General features: G+C 38.3%; 2 protein-coding genes across 11 annotated transcripts; both read right to left on the reverse strand.

Annotated features, from left to right (window-relative positions):
* Window positions 1–5,714: 5,714 nt before the first annotated feature.
* LOC103990304 (uncharacterized protein At2g34160) lies at window positions 5,715–11,540 on the reverse strand. 6 transcript variants are annotated; one of them, XR_010488523.1, is made up of 7 exons: window positions 11,318–11,537; window positions 11,006–11,054; window positions 6,652–6,714; window positions 6,464–6,531; window positions 6,267–6,391; window positions 6,068–6,115; window positions 5,715–5,978 (listed from the first exon to the last, which is right to left on the reverse strand). XR_010488523.1 is itself a non-coding variant. In XM_065116578.1 (6 exons), exons 1-5 carry the CDS (start codon window positions 11,438–11,440, stop codon window positions 6,296–6,298), a joined length of 399 nt encoding a protein of 132 aa, XP_064972650.1. In that variant the 5' UTR covers window positions 11,441–11,537; the 3' UTR covers window positions 6,020–6,115; window positions 6,267–6,295. The 6 variants fall into 6 exon arrangements, 2 of the variants coding, with proteins under 2 accessions (XP_064972650.1, XP_009407663.1); XR_672111.3 differs by having other exon boundaries at window positions 6,217–6,391; XR_672110.3 differs by having other exon boundaries at window positions 6,068–6,391; window positions 11,318–11,536.
* Window positions 11,541–11,861: 321 nt separating this feature from the next.
* On the reverse strand, window positions 11,862–17,660 carry LOC103990303 (uncharacterized). Of its 5 annotated transcripts, XM_065116575.1 has the most exons (10): window positions 17,521–17,590; window positions 16,854–16,980; window positions 16,599–16,725; window positions 16,392–16,520; window positions 16,050–16,165; window positions 14,804–14,885; window positions 12,786–12,845; window positions 12,600–12,707; window positions 12,406–12,451; window positions 11,862–12,303 (listed from the first exon to the last, which is right to left on the reverse strand). In XM_065116575.1, the coding sequence occupies exons 3-10, from the start codon at window positions 16,665–16,667 to the stop codon at window positions 12,089–12,091; spliced, it is 825 nt and encodes a 274-aa protein (XP_064972647.1). In that variant the 5' UTR covers window positions 16,668–16,725; window positions 16,854–16,980; window positions 17,521–17,590; the 3' UTR covers window positions 11,862–12,088. The 5 variants fall into 5 exon arrangements, with proteins under 5 accessions (XP_064972647.1, XP_009407661.2, XP_018684757.2 ...); XM_009409386.3 differs by lacking the exon at window positions 16,854–16,980 and having other exon boundaries at window positions 17,521–17,657; XM_018829212.2 differs by lacking the exon at window positions 16,854–16,980 and having other exon boundaries at window positions 17,455–17,604.
* Window positions 17,661–17,669: the final 9 nt, after the last annotated feature.

Consider the following 17,669-nt stretch of genomic DNA (forward strand, 5'->3'; position numbering starts at 1 on the left):
AGTAAATTTTGTATTGATTGATTTTGGAAACCGAGAATTAAGTTATTCTATTATAAAAAACTTTTATTGTAATTTTTTTTATTTTAAGTTATTATAGTGGTGTAAGCTTATATTATCATTCACGCAAAAAGTCAACTCTCGTTAGTATCCTTCTCATTGAGTTATTCTATGTTGACTCTCGTATCTTTAAAGGATACAAAAAGTCAACTAAAGTTTTAATATCGCTATTCTAACATAAAAAAAAGGGAACATCCTTTTGACGTGTGTGAAGCAAAGGCCTCATGTTCCTGCTTTACTCGAGTGCTCGATATGATAGACCTCGAACTGCTCCCAACACTGTATCGGATATGTGTTCTTTTAGAATCCGCTTTCTTGGGGTGTGTGCATGCCTCGTGTTCCTCCTTTCCCCAAGTGCTCAATTATTCTTCCCCAATCATTTTCCCCATCTTCTTCTCCAAAGCAGCAACGATGCACCTCGTACTGCTTGCTCTCTTCTCTATCCATCCATCATTTCAAATCTCTATTATCTTCAGATTCTGCGTTCTACTTTACCTGCTCCACACCCTTGGTTTCTTGTCATGTCTCTGTCTTCCCGAACGAATGCCTCGAGAATTATCGTCGAGAAAGTAAGTTCTTTTGCTTTTCCTCAGGATATGAATCCACTTTTCCCGAGCCATCCCCCACCTTTCGCCATCCTCTGGGTGGCTTCCAGTTCGTCTGCAGTCGGGAGGATATCATTCCTTATGTTCGCTTCCAGCAGTACAGCCTCGCTCCGTCTTCTGTTCGATCCATGTCGGTAGGAGATAGGATAGTGACGGCAAGCATGCAGGCCAATCTGGCTGGTGCAATTATGGAGATGATATGTATATCCCCGGGAAGCGGCTCGCTGGTGCACGTTGCGTGTCGGGTCGTGGATAGCGATGGCCACGCTCTTCGCCCCTCTGCATGCATATGCTGACTGTGTAGCGACCTTGCCGACGTATCTATCGGTGAGTGGCCAACGTGGAGGTCCCCATCTCTGCTGGATCATGAGGGAGCCTAGCTGGCCGTGGATCCCATCGTTTTCGTCCGGCCGTCGGTTGACACGTCGGCAAGCCGATCGGGCGAAGGATGTGCTCCACTGAGGAGGAGATGAAGGGTGGAGGGGTCAAATGTTGCTCCAATCTGAGCTCTCACGAGTGGCTCTCGGTCGGCGCGTGCTTTCGGCGGCTGGAAACTTCATCTTCAAAATTCGCCACCTACGGTTTAGTGTTGACTTGAGTTGAGGTCACCATCGATGCATCGAGTCAATCCGATCTCTTTACATGATAAATAGAAGCTTGGTGCACGAGATTCCTCTCGACGTGTCCTCTCAACGTGTCCTACCGAGAGCCACTTGCAACTAGTCAAGACCCTTTTTCTAGATTAATCTTGAGTCATCGAGTCAAATACTACACTGGCTATGCTCACCAGAAAGAAGACGAAGAAGTTTTGCATGTAATCACAAATCACAAAGATAATTATATGTTTTGTTCTTCTCATTTATTATAATTATAAATTTTTTTTTATCACTTATAAGAAGATAATAATAAGTTTTCTTCTTCTAGGCCTTTAACATTAAAAAAAAAACTATTTATATTATCACTCGTTGAGTTACTAACTTGAATATTGAAGAGATTAAGTTGGGAGACCTCTCTCGACCTTAGTCTTGATGCAAATAACAATTTAGGAGCTGGTCATTTTTACCTCGGACAAATATATGTATATGGGTTCGAACCACCTCAGGCTAATCAAGATATCAACAATATTTTTTCCTAATATTTTGGCGTTAGAAGGAGGGCTCAATGTCATAAGAACATTTACCTACCAACCCTCTTAACGAATGCCCAAGCGAGCCCTGACCCCGACCCATAACACTTTCACTCAGGGGACTAACAACCTCTCTTTTTTGCACGTGGATGCATCCACCTCGGCATAAACACTGATGCAATACCAACATCCGCTCAATGACCCATGGGCGACCTTGAGTCACCTGCTCATTCCCGCTGAAGTGTTCCTAAACCACACCGAGTTGGTGTAAATTCTAATGGGCATGATGTAAATTCTTGCTCTACTCTAGCACCAACTAACCCAATAAATGATGCCACCACTTCAACCACGATCAACAACTCAACCGCCACCGGCACCCCTTAGGTCTTTCATCACATTGGTCTTTTGCTTTATAGTCATCGGGTTAATTTCCCTAACTTGCTTCTTATGTCAGGTGTGTCTATTTATATAGCCGCGAAGGGCAGGGGTCTGCCCTTACATAAGTCGAACATCAACCTCGGCCTATCCCCCACTTTTCCCTAAAGAAGATTGGAAATTTGAGAACCCACTAAATGCACTAACGTTGCGAACGTAAGGGGCTTCTTCTCGTGAAATGGCACCCCAAGTTCCCCACCTCTTTGGGGGCGAGGTATATTCCTCATGATAACCTTCTACTTCTTTCTTGGCTTATTAATGCTAGTGTGGTGGTAAAATCGAATCATGCCTAACACCTAGAGTAATGACTCATGAATAATGACTAGAGCTAAAGAGGCTATCGTCGTGGCTAAAGAGGAGCCAGACACCTTTCTCTTTAAAGGCTGTAGATTCATGTCTATAGAGGATTAAAAAAAAAAGGATGAGGTAAAGTGATGGAAGGTTTGTAACTCAAGGAGACAAGCTGAGACCTGCATCAATTAGCTAGTCTTTGTCCATCTTTCAGATGGCCTCAGAGAAATAAAGTATATCCCTCAGTCAAAGCACTTGACCCATCTCCTCGTCTAATAAGAAGATATGGTATTATCTATATAGTGTGTCGATCAGGCAAGATCAAACCCCCAATCTCGACCTAAACCCATAAAGAAGAAGCACTCATTCTAATCCTCATGGTTAGACGGGGCTCCACTAACTTTAAAGCCCCCTTGAGCAACCAAGTAGTAGCCATTTTTTTCTTTCATAGTAAAAAATAAGCCATAAAAAATTTGTAGGTCAGAGTAATGTCGGCATGCCAGTATTCTCTAATGAACACTATTTGATAGTGTAACGAGTTAAACACCATCTAAGATGGTGATATATTCTATCAATGTAGGCAAGACACTCACTCGATGGAAGGGAAGATGAAATCTTGCCTCGAGGGCATAACAAAACAAGAGACCCCGACATAGGGTCAAATTGACACTGACCGAGTCAAGGGATTTGTAAGTCGAACTATGTTGAGATGGAATACTTAACTCGTAGGTGATCCAAAAGTGGTGCACTCACCACTAAATCATAATCATGCGAGCCTTTGATAGTATCTAAGTTCCAAAGAACTTTCAGATTCACAGGAATTGCCATCCTTGATGAAGGGGAGGTTGAGACTTCCTCCGCCCATGGGCTGTCCAAAGACGAAGCGTGGACCTCGACTGTCTAGCAACCAGTAGATCGAGAGGAACTTATATGCAAAATGAGAGACACCTTGACCTAAGGAGACGAAAGAGCATAATGGTGAAAGATCGATCTGTTGTTGAGCCGTCGTCGAGAGTATGAGAGACTTGAGGACCAACTCATCTTGCAGAGAATCAGGATAAAACATAGAAGATTTCTAATAATGCTCTGGATGCTCAAATCGAGGAATAAACCTCACCCATAAGGTGAGGAGGGATTTATAGGGGGGAACTAGGCTCTCACCTTTTATAATTGAGATAAGTGTCCTTTCGAGACACTTTCAAAGGAATGCCAACAAATTAAGAACTAAAAAAAATATTGGATAAAGGATTTGAAAAGCACTGGATGAAGGATTCAAAACGTGCTTGATGAAAGACTAAAAAATTATTGAAATCCACTAAGACAAAAGCGCAATGCCAAATGTGCCCGAGGCATGAAGTCAGGAAAACCTGACCCATATGAAGAGAAATCTATCATGATTGAGGTATAGGACCAAATGTACTTGAGACGCAAGTTGGAAAAACTAGACTTGCGTAAAGTAAAATCCATCACAGTGAAGGCACAAGATAAAATATATCTGAGACGTATGAGTTAGGAAAATCTAACTCATATAAAGAGAAATTAATCATAATGGAGGCATAAGATAAAATATGCATGAAACATGTGAATTGAGAAAACTTGACCTGTGTGAAGAGAAATCCGTCACAGCGGAGGCACAAGGTAAATGTGCCCGAGGTGCGTAAGTTAAAAAAAACCTAACCCATGTGAAGAGAAATACACCATGACAGAGGCACAAAGTAAAATGTGCTCAAGACGCATGAGTCGAGAAAACCCAACCCATGTAAAGAGAAATCTATCACGGCAATGACACAAGATAAAATGTGTCTAAGGCGTGTGACTCAGGAAAACTTGACCTGCATGAAAAGAAATCTATCACGATAAAGATGTAAAGCCAAATGTGCACAAAGTGTATGAGTTGAAAAAATCTAACCCGTATGAAGAGAAATTCATCACATTAGAGACATATGGTAAAATGTGTCCGAGGTATGAGAAAACTCGACTCGCATAAAGAGAAATCTGTCACAATAGAGGTACAAGGTAAAATATGCCCATGTGTATGAGTTGAAAAAATCTAACCCGTATGAAGAGAAATTCATCACATTAGAGACATATGGTAAAATGTGTCCGAGGTACGTAAGTTGAGAAAACTCGACTCGCATAAAGAGAAATCTGTCACAATAGAGGTACAAGGTAAAATATGCTCATGTGCATGAGTTGGAAAAATCCGACCCTCATAACGAAAAATCTATCACGACAAAGACATAAGATAAAATGTGCCTGAAGTATGTGAGTCGGAAAAACTCAACTTATGTGAAGAGAAATACATCACGACGAAGACGTAAGGCTAAATGTGTCTGAGGCACGTGAGTCAAAAAACCTAACTCGTGAGAGAAAATCTTAAATACTCTCATATCGGATGAACTAAACGCTATACTTCGAGCCTCGAAGCACGCCTTGGGGGTGGGGGGGGTTGGGCGCGAACAAATGATAAGGGATATATATGGTTGGCTAATCATCCAACATATCATCGTCAGGTAATGCCCAAAGAGGAAGAAAACAAAACTTCTTTCTTATCATTTATGACCAGAAAAACAATCACAACCTTTTTTCTTATCATTTATAACAAGAAAGGTAATCGTAAATTTTATTCTTGCCACTTATGACTAGAAAGGCAATCGCAAGCTTTCTTCTTATCTTTTTTTATTATGTATAAAAGCTTATTTTTAACACAAAAAAATGGATTATTCGCACCGATACTCATGCACCTCATGTTAGGCATTGGACAAATGGGATCGGGAAACCTTCCCCGTCCTCGATCTTGATACATGTGACATCTTTGGAACTCGTTGTTATCACCTTGGAGGCATATCGGACAACCCTATACATACAGGTCATAACTATGTCAGATTCATCAAGACGTCAATAATATTTTCCTTTGACAAGTGATTTAGACGATTCGGTTAATCTTTTTTAACAAAAAGTTATCTTGTGAATGTACTTGAAAAACCCTTTTATACCGAGCTCTAGATGTCGTATCTTTACAGTAAGCACTGGCCATAAAGATCATGATGTGCATTGTCTAGACTTAACTCCAATCATGTTACATAGAATCCAAAGCACGATAACGTTCGATCTGCTCTGTCATATGGTGCTAACCACACTATGATGATGCATCAACCACATGTCATGATGACTCTGTTAAGAAGAGGAGCACAAGAATGTGTAGCCATCGCCACATTTTCTTAATATACGATTGGATTAGAAAGATGCTTGGGATGAACCTTTAGTTATTGTTCAAGGCATATTTTGACACCATTACATCACAAGTGACTTGACTTTACATTCCGCAGGCAAAAGACTTGTTGTAAGATATCTCAAACATGGGGCACATATCAGACGTTCCCAAGCAATTAGGCGCAAGTTTGAAGCACACAACTGAAGGAGACTTCACAAAGCTGGGCGTCGAAGTAACAGGCTGCTTTAATCTGCAGGATTCAGTTATGTACAATCAGTGCAGGCGTGGGGATTACAAAAACACCAAGAAGTCAATTTATTCAGCAAAGAACAGGATTACATGTAGCTTTAATTTCCAACAGCGCGTCTTCCTTGGTAAATCCAGCACCTAGGAAGAACCAAGAAAATTAAGGGAACAGGGGGGCTAACACTACTACCGGGCACGAAATTGCAAACTCCGAAAAAGCACGCTTAATGTTGTATTCTCACTTCATAACAAACTACCATCTATTGAGCAGGAAAGCGAGTAAAGAGTAAACCCGATGCACCACCAAAGGCTCGAACACTTTCAGCTTTGCTCCTCACCATCTCCCACATCCCTTTCCTCAGCCGCGGAAGCCATCAATTCATCGAAGTTCTCTGTCTTGCCCAACAATATCTCAATCTGGATAGGAAGCTCAAATCAACAAAATGTAACACCACTAAAAAGTGATATCAAAATGTAATTGACTTGCACCTTTGCTTTTTGCATGGGCCGACCCCCCCTAGATTCATCCTTAACATCAACGGTTGATGTTGTGATCTCTGCACAAAATTTTTCAACAAACAATTAATGTCCAAACCTGAATTGCAAATGGATATAAAAAGAAAAAAAGGAAATAATCCAAAAAAGAACAGAAAGCACAGAAGAATCTATGATCTTACTCTTCTCGATAGCTAGGCCATTGTTTTTCAGAATTTCCGTGATAGTGACAACAGTTGCAATTGCTGAAAAGTTCAATATAGAATAGTAAATGGTCATAAAATATAATTAAATGTTCAAGAAGCTACACTTTGCAATCTGTGGCATTAGATATTAATAGCAAAGTGTAAATCCAAAGCACAACTTTCATGATCGGAAGAAGTGCTTGTGCCATTACTATAACTTCACAAAAGAATTTATTCAAATCATTAGGTCTATTGCTGCATCCAAAGGTCCACAACTATTAGCAATACAAATGCGAATAACTATTATGTCCATGATTTCTGAGTTTCTGTCTACGATCTCTAATCAACGTATTTTATCCTAAATATTAGACAGATAAGAAAGGAAACTATACTTAGACTGTGAACATTCCAAGCCTAACGTATGCCACCTGCAAAACTGTCCTGAGAATCGTAATGTCCCAACTATTTCGGATTGACAAAAAATTATCGTCTTTCCGATGAGCTCAGTTGAGGACCATATCACTAGTCATAACAAGAGCCAATAAATCCTTCGGTATCTTTATGTTTTCTTGGGTCTGCCACTGCCTCTTCCTCTTCCTCTCCTCACACCACTATTACACTTGATTGACATCATCTAACCAGTGTACTTATAGATGTCCACAACACCATAAATAATTTATCCACATTAAATCATCAACAGGAGCTACCTCTAATCATTCACAAATGTAACATGATTTATCCTGTATTTTCCAGTAAACCCACACAATTATCTATCATCCACACCTAAGTCATACTAAATTTAGTATAAGCTATTTCCTTACCACTCAATGCTGTCATACAACCACCCTACAAAATCACCCTTTAAGTCAAAGACACAAGAATTGTAACACTTATCCATCTCTCTTTGCCCATCTCAAAAATTGTTACAAGTAACATCTTCATGAATCCAAGTTATTTGCAACCTTTATTCATAAGAAAACCATGTCCATCTATTTTTATAGTCAAATATTATCTTGGGGTTAACAAAATTGCACTGCATATTATAAATCTTGTCACTTAGCATAATTTTAAAATATGTCCTTTGATCATCCTACGATGAATATTTCATATATATCTTTTATCAATTCAACATAACTCCAACATATCCCTTTCTTTTTCAAAATCCATTCTACTATATCTTTAGTAACTCTACTACAGATTCTAAAATAACAAAAACTATATACAGGCATTACATCTTCTCTTTATAAATTTAATTAATTACTCAATAAATAAATTACTTTCACAAAATTGATTACATAAATTGTATACAAGTCTTACCATCTCCCAAAACTTCATATTTAGCTCATTAGCTTGCTCTGTATCATAGCGTAAATGCCCCTCTCTGATTTAACTAATCTCTATTATTGTTGATTCTCTTGGTCAACAGCTAGCTTAATTATAACTTGTAAGATTTAATGATAACACAGAAAAAACTGTTATACTAGAAGGAAATTGCCAAATAATTCATACATTCTAAAGTGTCCATTTGTGTACCACAAATTGTGCACTATCTTGAGCTAAGAAGTATCTTACATAAGCTGCCCAAATTGTCAAGAAGAGAGTATATACATAAGAAAAAGGTAAAATGAGGACGAAATAGAATTGCCATCCAATTTTGGTAAAGTTGGTGTTGAAGAAGATGAAAAAGATCAGCTAGACGAAGTTTGACACTGCCACATAAAAGAATCACAAATCCAACATTAGCTTAAAATAATTCAGCATGACCAAAATTCAAAGAAGAAAGAAATAAGAAGCAGATGCAGTTGCTCACACTTCTAACCTGAAAAAACAGAAAAAAAATTAAAAGAAAATAAAGTCATACTCTCAAAAAGAATCCCTACTAATATGATCAGTTGTCAGCCTATAATGATTGCTGATTTATCAAGATTATTAATTGACAGTTTTTTATTGAGAGGAAGCCTCACTTCAATGAAGGTGATGTTGTGGATCAATTGTCTGTTTACAAGATCAGACCAGAATAAAGATCAGCACTAGGATTTAGAATTACAATTGGCCTGAATTGGTCAAATTTAATTGTTGTGCCAGGTTTTGTTTTAGAACAAGCAGGAATCAGTCAGGATCAATAAGAACAAGCTGGTTTGTCAGGATGGACAAATTGTAAATCAGTCAAACAGACCTGGGACTGATCCATCTTCAGCAACAAACCCAAAGAATATGGGGGGATCAATGTCGGACCTATCTAATCTCAGTCCAGATCGACCAGATTGGATAAAGATTTATCTATCAAGCTTTTGAAAACTGCAACATTATTACAAATGGTTTGTTTAGCTTAACACATTCACAAATTCTATGAAAGCTGATATTGTTTATTTTTTAAGTAGCAGCTATAGTGCGGAATTTTATCAACCACTATAACCATAAAGGCTTTATGAATAGGAATATTTATACATTACATTGCTTACTATGGTTCCTCTTTACTCCTGTTTCTTTTAACCTGTGTGTAATAAAACACCAATTTCTGGATATTCCCAAGAACAAAGTTGGAATATAAAACTTCTTAAATGCATTAGAAGTGATTCAATGGAAGTCTGAAACAGCAACATCTAGAAAAATGATTTAGGAACCGGCTTCAAATAACAATTAATACATTTATGTTATGAACAGACTATTATAATTTTGTACCGTGTACAATTTAGACATGCTATGATGATCATAATCAAATTATATGCATTAAAATATTTTAACATATATAACATTGTTACATAGTATATACATACTACTACATCGGATATGCGCTGAATTCTTACATCACCTACATAAATATCCTACATATATAAGAAACCTTATCAAAATAAGTGGAGGAGGTACAAGAATCCTAATATGCTTTCAAAGATCTGACATGTGTCCATGTCTAGCAAGCAAATCAGACAGACACAACAAGCATTAATAGTAGTCATGCTCCATAGGCTTATGTTTTACAACACAAAAATGTTAAGCATTTATAAGACTAAGAACAATATTATAGTTTATTATTGTAGAGGAAATCTTCATCACTTCTAACAATTAGAATCTTTTCTCCAGTCATTTTCAATCAAGAATGGGCTAAACCACATATGACAAATAATATAGTCCCATAATTTTCACATCATTATGAAAGACAATATGATAATCTTTATAAAAGCACAAGAACGGAACACGATATGATAATAAACATGACAGCCTGGTAAATAGATAGAAAGAAAAGTCACAAGTGGCAAGTTTATTGGATATGTTAGAAAGAAGAGAATAAAGAGGCATGATCTTTGGGTTAAGAGATTCTTGGATGTGGCAAAGACATGGCTCTGGCTCGTCATGCATCTATAGCATCACCTTACAAAATTACAATATACTTCCCCCCATGTTTATATTTGTTTATGTAATCTTGAAAATTGGTTAAACAAAAATAGGATTCAAAAGAGACTGAATGTCCAAGAACTTGAATATGTTGAGAATGATCTGAAGTAAATTAGGAAAGTTAAGAAACAGAAAAGAACGCAGTGGTACATGCCAACAATAAAAAACTGGTAATATTTGGATGCCAACCTGGGAAATACCTCCTCAAGAAAGATACTTTGAAGGAAATATTTTACCAAAGAACAGAACCTAAAGTGTCATAAATTTGATTTCCATACTATCACTAACCACTAGAATTCAATGAGGAAAACTACCACAAAGAAACATTGGACCAAAGCCCAATACTTAGGATCACACTAGCTCACTAGATCAAGATACCTAACTCTAGTACCAATAACAGCTGGTATTCCTTCCATGTAAAGTTTTGACTTGCACAATAATTATAAATCAACATAAAGGGCCATGAAAATTAAGTGCATAAATTCATCTGCTACTTATACTTTATAGCATCCAAAAATCAACCATAAGTTGAAAATATGAATCATCAGCAAGCAAGATATAAGGCAACAATTAAAATAAATCTCAATGAAACAAAGTTCTCAGGGGTTTGATCTGAAATCGACCAAATGAAAACTTTAAAGAGAATGGCTACATATACGACACCACAGCATATAGGACTGGACATGTTTAAATCCAAATTAATTGTTTCTTCTGAAAGTTCTCAGATACAAAATAATCCTCCTAAAGGCGACCAATAAACCAAGCTACCAAATAAAGACCTTAAGAAATCACTTCTATGATATATGCACAACTGCCTGCTTAACATAAAGGACCAACTAGTGAATGTTAGCTCTTTCAAAAGAAAGATTGACATAATAATGCAAAACGACAAACATAATTGTAGAAGAGACTTGAATTCCAAAGAAGTTAAGTACACCAGATAAGAAATAATGTGTACCCATTCCAAGAGCTGACAGCTCAACTTCATTGTATTGCTGCATATACCTCTGCATTGAACAGTGCATGGCAACACCCGTCAAATAATCAAGTTATTTTGGACGTGAGAAATGAGGAAGGAAAGGAGGAGAAAAACATTAAGAACAAGAGAGCTTCATCCAAAAATACTTTTTTTTTAATCTAGAAAACCTAAATACTGACTAGAGCAGCTATAGAGGATAAAAAAAGAGCGAAGAATGGGGCAATCTTGATCTTCTAAACCAAATACAAAACAGAAAACAAGGCTCTTCCAGGTAGGGAATTGAGGTAGTACCTTGGCAAGGTTGACGTAGAAGAAGAGGGGCTTCTTCGTGTTGGACACCTGGATCCGATTCTTCTTGTGGGAATCGGCGGCGGTGACGTGGAGATTGTTCACGCCTTCCGTGATCTCCTCCATCCGGGAGTCCTTCGAACAGAGTAGGAGACGACGAACCCCTTACCCTACCCCTCCGAAAGCCTTTCCTTCGCCCGCCCAGGGTGCCGATGAGAATGGAAACAGGCCATGTTACCGATACGGTTAAAGATAGAGGGAGAGCGAGTCGAGTCGCACCGCGTCTCGAGTCCGAAGGCCCGATTAGAAGAAAGCCATGACTTGAGACGAACGATACTTTTCCATCCCGTTCAAGACTTACCCACAATCTACTCGCTTCGACGTTATAAGAACAGGCGTGGGACCCACGTAAAAGGCAGTGAAATTTCATGCCCACGCCACTGCGTTAAGCCAAGATGCCCTGTGACATGCTAATAATATTACAGTAACAACTATTCATCATCGAGAGCTCACGCATGTAACTAACATCTAAGAACACAGGGTGACATTATAAAACCAAATACGTGTCTTTACCACAAAAATAATACAGACATTGGGGCTACATTGTATGCAAAAGGATGAGGTATAATCTAATCATTTGAGTTTGGTAGACATATTAACCAAAAAGATAAGACAATGCCCAGCCAAATTATTACCCATTTAAACATTTTCAGTTGGTTGCTGCGCTAGGATACAAGTATAGACTGCTAAGAGTCATTGGTATGAATAGAGACTTCACTGGGTTGTCTGCTGCTGTAACTTCTCATCATCAGAAATCGTTTTCAGCCACCGCAGACCAAGATCACAACCAGCATCAGCTGCAATTTGAAACTGTTCCTTTGCCAGCACCAAAGGGTCCTGCCTAACTTTCTTCCCTTTCTTCCTCAGTGCACCGGTAGATGGGCTCCTATCAGAGTTAAACCTGGTTATAACCTCTGGCACTTCATAACCTGTAGTCCATATGTTTGCTAAACTCATGAACAAAAGTTGGAAAATATATTGAAGCAGTGATCCAAATATTTTTTGTTAAAATATTATATCATTCATAATACCTTGCAGCAAAAGTGATCCATAAGCAATTGCTGCTCCAGCATGACCCTGTGATCAATCAAATGCAAAGTATCAGGGTTTTTAATTTGTAATACTTCATATGTCTGTATGTAACAAGTTCAACACTTTAAATTTTCACTGGACTACTAAGTCATCTGAGTTGAATTAACAATAAAAATGAATAAGAATACAATACTTTCTCTGATGCTCTGTGGAAGCACCATATAGCTGAAGCAACATCTTTCTTCACACAGTCCCCAGCTAAATATACAGCTCCTAGAAGATAGAGAGCACGTGGATGCAACTGGAGCCAAAATTTGATTGAGATATGTTAGGATGACTTGATATCAGGAGACTCATTTTCACATTTAGGTAAGAATACCTGGTCAACAGCCTTTTCGATATAATAGAAAGCTTGTTGATCTGACTGAACATGGTCATTCTGTGCCAATAATAACCTAAATTTAGCAGATAACAACTCTGAAAAAAAATCCCAAGTAGAAAAATAATTATCCAGGATCATAAAAATTTTGAGGAAGCAAATTTCTCAATATTGTCATTGGAGATGATTCTAGGTTAGATAATCAAATAATTTATCAATACAAAAAAAGAAAGAAAATCCAGCTGAATTAAGCATCATGATATCAGTGACCGTTAATAAATATGGTTGCAGTTTTTGACACCATTTTGAAGTGAAAATAGTAAAGTTAATGAATCTAAGCTTCACACTTAATGGGAACAGCAACAGGAATGGAAGAATAATGAACATTGATTCACTGCTAGACTGCTGATATTACTGACTACCTATTGTCCGAGGTCCCTATCACTGCTTGTCACCCACTTTCTTTTCTATGCCTCTTCTTTCTGCACCAGGATACAACTAGCACCCGGAGGACTCGATAAGAATTGGAACATTATCGCGAACTGTTGATTTAAGAATTTGGATAGTTACTTAAAAATGAATCTGACAAATTGTTTTCACTAAATACTCAGTCTAGTATCCAGTTGATGATCATTTATGGTTGCCTTTCCAAAGTACTAAACTACAAGTCAGTACTTGAACAGAATCTTTCAGGTGAACCATGCAATGAGAAAACTTTTTTTTTACTTAAATAACTGAATCTGATTTAAATTTCATTCAGTTTTAAAGGGTAACCAAGAACAATATATTTTGTCCCAGTTAGATACAAGATCGAATAAGGAATGAGGAACATTTGGGATGTGGTACGGGCTCTGTCCCTAATAGATACAAATTAGAAGAAGAGATGTGCTACACCATTGGAACATGGAATGTGGAACATTTGGGAAGTGATATAGGTGCAGCCGTGTGGGTGCTAAAGAAAAGGACATGTCCAGCTCCCTATGGAACAAGAACAATGCTATTCCATCTGTATTGAATGTTTAACTAATCGAGTGATGATTTCTGTGTCCAAGCTCAGTGCAAGTTTTTGGAACAAAAGAATTTATGAAAATTGATCATGTTCTTTGAAGCAATGTAGAGTGAGTGATGCTACTCAAACAAACATTGTTTTGCAAACTAAAACTCAAGCCAACAGAGTTTACAGAAAATTTTCCGAGAAAGATTCTCCAATCATAAAATTATATGAACTTGTATTTCTGAAGTATATGCTATTTTAAAATAGAAAGCATGATAATTTTTCCTGTAAAATCAACAAAACTCATTGCTCATGCTGAAAGAACTGAAGTTGCTAATTTAACTCATTATGATCTACCATGCTCACCATTTTTACATTCTGACTTCAATAAAATGGTGACAGTTATCATGTGGAATCTTATTACTGAAGCAACAAAGTTTACCACCACAGAATGAAACCTAAAAGTATAAAAAAAAAAGGTTTTTAAATACTGGTCAAACCCCTATGTACTAGCCGATAGAAGATTGGTGCCAAACCATATAGCTCATACCAAGCAATATTCACTTCTTATTTTTTCAGCAACACTGTGTGATACAGGTCAGAATACCAAATGGTATACTGGTCTGGGACCCGATGCAACAATGTGTCATAACCGGTATCTGATCATGATTTTAAACCTTCATAAAAAATGTCTGGTATGTATATTTGTGACCCAGAAAAGACGGAAGAAATTTTGGTATCACAGTGATTATTTTCAAAGATTTTCAAGTATTGGTTATTTAAAAAAGACTTTGTAGACGAGCAGACATAATAGAACATAACCAAGAAATCTAAGCTTTGCACCAAGTATGCAAGCAAAAGAAAACCATTTTAGCCAAGCTTTTTAGTAATGATCTTGTTACGCTTTAGGAGTCATGCAAGGAGTAAAATATGAAAAATTTGTATATGCTGAAGGAACCTTGAGACAAAATTGTTTGGCATATCTCTAATTAAGTTAGAGTGCCAACAAGTATGAGAACCTGACCTCAACTCGGAGACGGCAACCAAGTTCGTATTGTGCATCTGGATCACCCATGTTTGCAGCCTCCACCAATAAGGCTGCTCCACTGAGGATAAAACAAGAAAGAAAACAAAAAGAATGACAAAATATAATTGTATAACTATGTTGTTTGTGGTAAAAATAATAATACATCTTGCGAACAAATTTCATTTGGACAGTAGCTTTTTGGACAGTTATTGCCTGATCTGTTCTGATGTTCTCGAAAGAAAAGAAAAAAAGAGTCAGACACATTAGAAGAACTACATTTAATCCCAATTTAAATAGCAACTCTAAAAAGCACATGAAAGGGGAAATCCTCAATACATGTTTACTTTCTAGGGGACTATGCAGTAATATTCTCAGAGTTCATGCAAAAATTTAGTCTTCAGCCACCATAGATAAGAGGCTTTATCTGTAGCTAGATTGGAAGCGGAATCAGAATCGTAGTGCCAGTTAAGTCAATTAGATGAGAAGTTTGGGATTATGGCTCTCTTGTTCGTTCCCAGGATTGTCCGACCTAAGATGAGCCGGTTTAACACATTGACCGCTTTGGGTCACATTTCCGACTTCGTAACATCCTTGCTCAGGCTGACTTCATTGAATGCTTCAAAGTAGTCTTTCAGGATTAGTCGTTGTGTGGAAAAAAGAGTTCTCATGATCTTTGATTGTATTGATGGTTCCATCCGATCTGAGTCTTGGCTCTGCCTCGTACTACCTTCGCTCCTAACTACCTAACGCCGAGCTGCCCTCCTTTCCATCTCAGAGCTTCTACCTCCTTTCAGTTGAAAAGCCAGTTATTCCGAGAAATTGAATGACATGATAATATTTTTAAGAATACAAACCCATCAAATAGTTGATCTGATTGAAGCAAATTCCCTGGTCTACTAGCACAAGCAAAAAATTCTTCCCTTATATGTTATGTGTTATGAACAGGAAATTGAATCATATATTTGACAAGAAACTCATGATCTACCTCTTTCTCTCTTTTTAACAAGTTATCTCTGTGCTTATATTGTACTCATTCATAAAAAACATGAGAATAGCCCAGCAGCCCCATAATGTGCTCTATCCACAGAATAAGTCTCCTTCATTTCTAAAAAAACGTCATTTTCTGTTCTTTAATGTATTGAAGAAATCAAAGGTAGACACATTTATTTTGGCATATGATTATCACCAATGCTATACAGAGCATATTCTATACATAAGCAAACTAGGAAGCTCAATCACTCACATCGCTTTACAAGCCCCGGGAACATGATACTTGAGATGCATCCTGCCCAACCAGTATCTTGCATGAGTGTTCATATTGTCAATTTCGAGCGCCAACTCAAAATTTTCCTTTGCGCCCTGTTAGCAAAACCATCCATTCAGAAGAGGCAATTGACTAGTCCAGGTTTGTCTTGTAGATCAACGACACTAAAATTAATTACTTCAGGAGTGCAAAAAGTATGACAAAAGGAGCTTTCGTTGAGGAATTGACAAAAAATAATTAAGAGAGTATGCTGGAGAGAAATATAAGAAGATGATCTGGTTAGAAAAGGGCTTGTTTTTTAATTCTCTTATTGTTGCATACTCTAAGGAGAGGGATGAGACGATGGTCATTGCGATCAGCATAGTCAATGACCCTATCAACTTCCTGTAGTGCACTCCAACCTTTTGCCACTAATTCCATGGCTTTCTTGTTCCGGCTGTGAATCCCTCGCTGTTCAAAGGCGAAAAAGCTTCTGCTGTCAACAAATATTGATCATTGAAGTAATTGGAATTCAAAGGAAAAACTGACCTGCTGAATCAGAAAACAAAGTGGGTTTTGCAATTGTTCGGCAGCTTTATAGCATAATTGTTTAATCATTTTAGTTTCTCGTAGTTTTTCCTTCCAAAAGATTGATTTTGGAACAAGATACAAAGAACTGCATCAAAAGACACGGCTAGTTATCACAAGGAAAATAACTAGTTTACAAATCGTAACATCTAAATAACCCTGTCCATTGGTCCCTTTAAATGAAAAAGTCCTCCAGGAAGTCGAGCACATGCTCACCAAATTCATACCAAGCTAGGAACCCAAAAAAAGACGCTTCTATAAGTTAAGCAACCAACAACATGAGAACCATCAAAGTCTCCCAACACAGTGTAATCATGAAGCCATTGAGTGCATGCCTCGCCATCTACAAGAAGTTAAAATACAGGGATACAGAGACACAGAGATTTTGTCATAGGGTGTAATCGCCAGGAAAAGAATGCAATTTTCATGCGATAACTAGTAATTCATAAGCATAGCAAGTATGCCTCTGACATATAGAGGCCAAAGGATTGGGAAGCACGAGGGGGCTGCGTGCAACCCAGAGGAGAGAAAGGGAGATCTCGTCTCAGGAGGAAGTCAAGCAGCGTCAAGGTGGAGAGGGAACGAGGGATCAGGCGAGGGGAAGAGATCCAGTGTTGTCAAAAAACAAGGTTTCAAAACGCCCAACGCCCGAGCGAATCAAGGCGCTCGCCAATACAAAATTATCAGAAATATAAGGAGATATAGATTACAGAGGCAGAGAGGGGGCAGCCGAAAGAGAGCTGCCGAACCTAGGCAGATAATACGGGAGGTTTGGAGGACCGGCAGCAAAAAGAGTAGGGGTTGTGTGTGCCTTTACCAGCGGGAGAAAGAGGGAGAGCGAGAGCGAGGCTGCACCGACGAAAATAGAGAGAGAGAGACGTACCACGGGAGGGGGGCCTGCCGATAGCCCCTCGTCTCATCGACAGGGAGGAGGAGAGCCGATCGCGGGACGGCGTGAGTGATAAGGGTTTTTGGCTACGCAGAAGGGGTCGCGCAGGGCTGTTAGGCGGTTGGACTTGATCAAATCAGACC

This window comes from Musa acuminata, chromosome BXJ2-7 (assembly GCF_036884655.1).
Source record: "Musa acuminata AAA Group cultivar baxijiao chromosome BXJ2-7, Cavendish_Baxijiao_AAA, whole genome shotgun sequence".
Lineage (NCBI taxonomy): Eukaryota > Viridiplantae > Streptophyta > Magnoliopsida > Zingiberales > Musaceae > Musa > Musa acuminata.

Excerpts from the sequence above, each read along its gene's own strand:
- LOC103990303 (XM_009409386.3), bottom strand. The coding sequence starts at position 16,667 with ATGATTAAACAATTATGCTATAAAGCTGCCGAACAATTGCAAAACCCA. Across the intron at positions 16,166-16,391 it reads GTCTCATCCCTCTCCTTAGA|GGCGCAAAGGAAAATTTTGA; the intron begins GTATGCAACAAT and ends TTTTGCTAACAG. Across the intron at positions 14,886-16,049 it reads CCCGGGGCTTGTAAAGCGAT|TGGAGCAGCCTTATTGGTGG; the intron begins GTGAGTGATTGA and ends TTTTATCCTCAG.
- LOC103990304 (XM_065116578.1), bottom strand. The coding sequence starts at position 11,440 with ATGGAGGAGATCACGGAAGGCGTGAACAATCTCCACGTCACCGCCGCC. Across the intron at positions 11,055-11,317 it reads TCTACGTCAACCTTGCCAAG|AGGTATATGCAGCAATACAA; the intron begins GTACTACCTCAA and ends TGTTCAATGCAG. Across the intron at positions 6,392-6,463 it reads GGCCCATGCAAAAAGCAAAG|ATTGAGATATTGTTGGGCAA; the intron begins GTGCAAGTCAAT and ends CTTCCTATCCAG.